This window comes from Tupaia chinensis, unplaced genomic scaffold (assembly GCF_000334495.1).
Source record: "Tupaia chinensis unplaced genomic scaffold, TupChi_1.0 Scaffold143645_1, whole genome shotgun sequence".
NCBI classification, from domain to species: Eukaryota; Metazoa; Chordata; class Mammalia; order Scandentia; family Tupaiidae; genus Tupaia; species Tupaia belangeri.
The window spans coordinates 355,956-363,073 of NW_006203493.1; the positions used below are offsets into that span (position 1 = coordinate 355,956).

At 41.8% G+C, this 7,118-nt stretch overlaps 1 protein-coding gene across 2 annotated transcripts in view; it reads right to left on the reverse strand.

Annotated features, from left to right (window-relative positions):
• Positions 1-4,476: 4,476 nt before the first annotated feature.
• PSMB9 (proteasome 20S subunit beta 9) overlaps positions 4,477-7,118 on the reverse strand; it is a 7,176-nt gene continuing 4,534 nt past the window's right edge. For both annotated transcript variants that reach the window (XM_006164542.3, XM_006164541.3), the window contains exons 3-6: positions 6,361-6,492; positions 5,598-5,727; positions 5,221-5,362; positions 4,477-4,652 (exon numbers count right to left, since the gene is read on the reverse strand). In XM_006164542.3, the coding sequence (XP_006164604.1) occupies positions 4,525-4,652; positions 5,221-5,362; positions 5,598-5,727; positions 6,361-6,492 (532 nt within the window). In that variant the 3' untranslated portion in view covers positions 4,477-4,524. The remainder of the gene's footprint in view (positions 4,653-5,220; positions 5,363-5,597; positions 5,728-6,360; positions 6,493-7,118) is intronic.

Genomic DNA, 7,118 nt, shown 5'->3' on the forward strand with positions numbered 1-7,118 from the left:
TTGGTTATTATGGGAGTGGGTTTCTGATTTAAAAAAAAAGGGTAAATTTGAGCCCCTTTTTCTTCTTTATTTTTATCTATTTATTTCTTCCATGAGAGAGAGACAGACAGAGAGAGAGACAAAGACAAGTGCCCCTAACAGAGCACTCATGCCACAATCCACTCCCAGTCTCACTGATCCAGGTCACGGGCAAGTACGTGCACCTGGTATGCTCAGGGAGGTCCTGGAATGCAAACCCGGGCTTCTCTGATGTAGATTTAGCCCTGCATCATACTGACCCTAGATTCACTTGTTCTCTCCATCCCGTGTGCTTAGCCCTTCCACCATGGGATGATGCAGCATGAAGTCCCTCACCAGTTTCATGCTCTTCTGATTTGAACCACGTCAGCTATGTGGGAGTCCAGTACCCCAACCACCATGCCACCTGCTAGCCCCTTGCCTGGCTCTTTTTTAAGGCAGTGCCTTTCTATGCTGCTTACGCCAGCAGTGAGCTCAGAATCCTCCTGCCTCAGTCACCCAGGTGGTGGGATTTCAAGCACACGCTATTGTATGTGTCCAATACATTGGACTAGGAATCGAACCGGAATCTGCTATGCGGTTCTAGCCCATGAAGCACAGCACCTTAGCTTTTGGAACCCATATTATTGATTAAAATTTTGTTAGTTTATAAACTGTGAGAATTTTAGGTTTCTTTTTGTTATCAAGTTCTACTTTTATTAGGGTATGGGTACAGGACATAGTTTCTAAGATATTGACACTCCGGAATTGGTGGAGTAGTACACATTCTATTTCAATAAATGTGCCATGTAACTGGAAAAATGATATGCTTTGGACTTGTTTTTTAATTACTTTTTAGAAAATAAATTTTATATCTTTTTAAATTAAAAAAATTATTTACTTATTATAATTTTTTAATTTGACCAAAAAGAGACAGAGAGGGAAAGTGAGAAAGAAAGCCACCAGGTCTGGGACTTGAACAAGTTGGTCATGTGGGAATCTAGCACCTTAACCAGCATGCCACCTGCCTGCCCCATACTTATTTTTTTTTTCCTTATTTGTTTTTACTACCTTATGGCTCAGAACCAATTGTTTTTTATTCATTAATAGGCTGCCTTCTAAAAATATAGCCTATTAAAGTAACTCTCTGGAGAAATAAATAGAAGTTCTGACTTGTAGCATTACTGATTTCTGTAGTATAAATACTTCCACCATGGTCAATTTCAAGTTATCAGTGGTTAACAACTCCCTTACAAAATTCCTATATATTCTGCAATCTGTTCTATTTACTTATTATAATTTTTTAATTTGACCAAAAAGAGACAGAGAGGGAAAGTGAGAAAGAAAGCCACCAGGTCTGGGACTTGAACAAGTTGGTCATGTGGGAATCTAGCACCTTAACCAGCATGCCACCTGCCTGCCCCATACTTATTTTTTTTTTCCTTATTTGTTTCTACTACCTTATGGCTCAGAACCAATTGTTTTTTATTCATTAATAGGCTGCCTTCTAAAAATATAGCCTATTAAAGTAACTCTCTGGAGAAATAAATAGAAGTTCTGACTTCTAGAATTACTGATTTCTGTAGTATAAATACTTCCACCATGGTCAATTTCAAGTTATCAGTGGTTAACAACTCCCTTACAAAATTCCTATATATTCTGCAATCTGTTCTTGCTATGGTATAAGATTTCAACATACTATTTATTTGTTTTTTAAAGATATTCATATTGTATATTAGTTTTGCCTTTGGGCTTTTATTTTTATTTTATTTTTTGACAGAGTTTGACTACGCTGTGATCCTCCTGCCTCAGCCTCCGAGTAGCTGGGACACCTGTGGTGTTTAGGATGGGCTGGGAAGCAACCTGGGACTCCCATGTGGCCTCAACCTACCAAGGAGCAGTGTCGACCAGTGCATGCTACACCACAGCTGGGACACTTGTTTTCTGAATCTTATTTTCCCTTTGCCTCAATTTCCTCTCCTTTTTAAAATTGTGATCTACCTCTGTAAGCTGTTACAACCTTTTATTGGGACGAGAGGCATAAAACAATTATTTGACCAATAAAGAAAAAGTAAGCCTTCTAATTTCCAAAGGTTAACATCTTAGTTCAGATCTCAGTCTTTGTCATGCTCTTTAGAAACATAGTTTCTGAGATATTAACATGTGGAATTTATGGAATAATACACAGTTTATTTTAGTAAATGTAAATGTTTTGTGTGACTTGAGAAACTATATCATTTGGTTTTTTTTTTAAATGACTTTTTAAAAAATGAATCTTGGACAAATTGGTGGTATGGTGGTTAAGGCAGCTAATTCCACATGGCTAACTGTGTGATTTGAGTCCCATACCCAGTGATTTCAAAACATGCCGGTTGTGTGCGCATGCCCAAGATCCCAAAGGAAATATGGAGGAGAAGGGATTGCGGTGTGGCCATCCCTTCTGGGTAGTGATTTCTCACGTCCTTCTCTCGCTCTCTTTCATAAGTGCACAAATTCTATAGCAAAAACTTAAAAAAAAAAAAAAAAGAGTCTTATTAATCTTTACCTAATTTTTACCTAATTGTACCTTTAGGGTGTGTCACATACGCACACCACTCTGGGGTCACTCAGGAGTGTACTTAGGGAATTTCCTTCTCAGGCACTCTCATTTTGGAACTTCCCCTACACCATCTTGCCTGCAGGGGCCCCAATTCTTGGTTCCTCTAGCCAGAAAGCTAGTGTTTCTTGAGGAGATTTAGCACTTGTGTGACCCACCACCACCACAGTGCCCCTGAGGCCTGGTTTCAGGACAAAGCTGTGAGAGGCAAGCAAGAAAACATCTAAAAACTGCCCCCAGGAGGACCACCTCTCCATGTTCTGACTCTCTTCACAATCCACCGGCTTTAGTTTATGTTTTAGAGTTCTTAAGCACTTGCTTCTAGGTACTGTCCAAAGTTACCAGTGAGAATCAGGGTGAGAGGTAAGTGCTTAAATCATTATTTTAAATTTTAAAATAAGTTAAACATCGTGGCTAAAAGCAGCTCCTGACTCTTGGAATTTTAGATGTTTCCCACACTCCCAAGGCACATGAATATTTCAGAGTACTTTAAATCCGTCTGTGTAGCCTGAGATCAGACTCGTATTTCCGTCAAATACAGCACTTAACTGCTTACTTATTAGCAAAACAGCACTGAAAGTTGGAGCCATAACTACCTTAGAAGTCACGTGACACCTTCTTTTGACAAAAAGGAAATGAAGACTCCCAGAAGGGGAATAATTTGTCCTGTCACTCAGGAAGTACATGACAAAGACAGGACCAGGACTCGGCTTTGTTTAATACTATTACTTAGGAGTCTGGTAGCAACTTCCTAAGTGGCAGTGAAAATGCTGGGCTAATTAGGGTAGATTTGAAGGAGATGATATAAGTAGCTTGAAGGAATGGACAGTTTTATGTAGTGGGAAAGGAAGGGCATCTGAGAAAACTAAATTTCTGATCCTATTTTCTGACCTTGCTGTGTGACTTTAGTCAAGTGACTTTATCTTTCTAATCCTTCATCTGACCTTCCATTGAAGCAATAATGGTGCCTACATAGGGTTTTTTGTTTGGTTCAAAGAGAGAAGCACACTTTGTGAGAACCAATGGAAAGGAGCCTGAGCTACTGGAACCTATTCCCTATGAATTCATGGCATGATGGGTGTTAAAAATAAACTAATCTGTGGTCTATAAAAAAAAAAAGAGATACATTTTAAAGAGCACTTAGCCAATGTCTGCTTCAATAAATGTAGCATTTAAAAAATTATTGCTATTATTTTTTGCAATTCATGAGTGATGCTCAAAGCATTCATAATGTATTGATCTTTAAAGTGAATAAGCACATTATGAAATAAATCTTTCTATATGTGAGGTGGGTTTGCTGGTATTCTTAGCTAATTCTCATTTGGGTAGTTCTCTTATCTACCTATCAATTTCAGCCTTAGAGGGATAAATCCCAACTTCTCTCTTGCATTCTCATCACTGGGAATGAAAATTAAAAAAAAAAAAATTAAAGGTTTTTGACTCATGTCCTCACATGAGTCAGAGAGAGACAGAGAAAAGGAAAGTAAGAAATCACACTCCAGGGGGAATGGCCACCCTGCAATCCCGTCTCCTCCATTCTCCACCTGGGATTTTGGCCATACACACATGGTTACCTGGTGTGAGTTTCAAGCTGCTGGATCTGGGACTTGAACCACCGTCTACCATGTGAGAGTCCAGCATCTTAACCACCATGACACCTTTATTCCTTGAAACACTGTATTTCAAAATCACTCAGTATGTGATGATCTGTCATGTTTAGGGCTCCTTCTAGGTCTAGTACAGTTACCCACCCCCTTCTTCTGTGAAAGATGTTTTAGACAGGGGTACTAAAGAATAAAAAGGGTATGATGGCCTCCAGGTTGGAAGGAGCTCCCTCCTCTAAGCTCCATCTCCTGTACCTATTTCCCATTGACCATACTGGGTTCTGATTTGAGAGAGTTTATTACAAAATAGGAATGTCTGAGGAAGATTCACTCATCATAGAATTTTGGCAGCTCATCACCCGAGATCACACGATGGTCCACACCAGCAGCTGTAATAGTGACCAGGGAAATGACACCGCCACTAGAGCCATCCCGGTTCATAGCCAGTGCGATAGCTGCAGAGGGTTTCAAGTTGGAGAGAGAAAGAAACAATGGCTCTTAGCTTCAAAAATCTTTTCTTTCCCCTCCTATCCCCATGCTTACTACTTCTTTCAGACTTCAAAACCCATCTCCAAAGAGGCAAATGACATATGGTATGCTGGCAAACTGGCTTAAAAAAAAGAAAGAAAGAAAGAAAAAAAAAGCCTTCATATGTAGCATCTGCCAATGCCCCTGGTGTAAATACTCCAACCATAATCAATGCAAAGTTACAAATAGCTTACCAAGCAGCTCACAAATCCTTGTGCATTTAGCAGTCAGCTCTGGTGAGCTGGCCCAAGCCAACCCCAGCACACCACTTGTTCTTATAGTGATCGTATTCTAATTTGGTTTACTCAGAATGGTCGCGATATAACTACTGTCCCAAAATCTCATCTAGTTTAGCGTTTGTCCTGCTCCTTTTCACTCTCAAAATGTCCCAGTTGGACATTAAATTAATGGTCACTTGTGTATTTCCTCTTCTACTTCCACAGCCTCTCCTTCTTTCCCATTCCTCCCCAGGGATCCCTCCACTTGGTTAGTTACCGTCTGTGGTGAAGCGTCTGCACTCCTCAGGGGACATGCCTGGTTTATAGGCTGCATCCACATAGCCGTAGATATAGGTGCTGCCGGAGCCACCGATGGCAAATGGCTGTCGAGTCAGCATTCCTCCCAGGGTTCCATATACCTGGTGGGGACGGGGAGCGGGCATCCTTGGGTCACACTAAGGAATCATCAAGCCTCTCCTTCCCGCCGAGACAATGTAAGGAATCCCCAGGATCTCAGATCCCTAGGAGTTGAGGCTGTACTATGCTTTTCGAGGCAGTGTCTTTGGAACTCAGGGCTAGAATGTCATCTGACCTCCATCTCCCTCTGTAGGGAAGTGAGGATCTCAAGGAAGGGAGTGCATGGGAGGGACTCACCTGTCCCCCTTCACGTTTGTCCCAGCCAGCTACCATGAGATGTGCAGACAGGTCCTCCCGATATTTGTAGGTGATGTTCCTCACCACAGTTGCAGCAGCCAGAACAAGTGGAGGTTCTTCCAGTTCTATCCTGAAGGAAATGTTAGGAATAAGGGTCGATGACATTTTCTTCAGTCCCACCCTCCTGTGCCATTACTATCATCCCTGCCAAGGGACACCTGAAATCTATACAGCAGCAGTTCAAACTCCAGCTTCCCTCCCTCCAATACAGGAGAACTAGAGTCTCACCACCAATTGGCAAGAAGCTTTCAATTGTTCACCCTCTTTTATTCGGCCTCACCCACCATCCCCAGTGACATGACTCCGGGCTGCCAGGGCCCTGCCCTCCGGGTAAAGCAGATAAGCTTTGCTTCTATCTCACCGACCTTGATTTCTCGCACAGTGACTGCCTGGTAGTAGGGTGGGTCACATAGTCAGTTCTGTGTGGTTATGACATTAGGATAGTGATCTACAGTTTTCAAACTGCTTTCACATATATCGTGTGACTCTCAAAAGCACCATATGGTGAGCCAGAGCAGGAACTATTATCCCCTCTTGATAGATGCAGGAGAGAGTCGAGTGCCAGTCCCAAGCTAGGGAAAGCGGAAGTGGAAACAAGATTCTTTCATTTCCCAAGGTAGTGCTCCTGGAATGGACACTCTACAGGGTTCGGGGATCGGAGGGCACTGTAGTGGTGTGGAGGCAGGACCCCAGGACTTCATACCCATGGAGCTCCAGCTGGTAGGCGGCCATGTCGGCCACAGCCTGGGCGTCAGCTGCGGAGCCGGAGAGAGCGCAGTAGATGCGTTGGTGCAGCGGGGACAGCTTGTCAAATACTCGGTTCACCACCGACTGTCTGTTGGAGTCAACGGTCATCACTGTTAGAGTTGCGGGAATTTTCAAGGTTAATCATCCAACGTTTCTCAAATTTATTTGAAAAGAGAGTAACTGAGAATGTAGTGATTGGATTAAAGCACAAAGCACAAAAAAAAAAAATCATTGTGGATAAACTGACCATTGCAAAGATCAGTCAAAATTAGATTTATTTTCAGGATTCGCTTTTATTACAAAAAAAAAAAAGTTAAGAGAAATGTCCCCCTTATCAACTTTTCTTTGTTATTAACTATTTTGAAAAAGTTATTTTCTATGAAACATAATGTAAATATATCGATCTAATTTATACTCATTATGCATGTGAGGAAATTGGCTAGGAGGGTAGAAGGGACAAAATTAGCTCAACAAGTGATAAATAAGAGAATAAGAAACTAGATATTTGCTTTCTGGTGGACTATCTTTTTTATTGTTAAATAGGGTAACAATCAATCAATCTCCTGCCCCCCTCTCAGACTCTACTCTTTTTCTTTTTTTTTTGGGGCACGCACGCACACGTGCCCGGCGTGAGTTTAAGCCACCAAGTCTGGGACTTGAACTGCCGTCAACTACATGGGAGTCCAGCGACATAGCCATTACGCCAACTGCTGG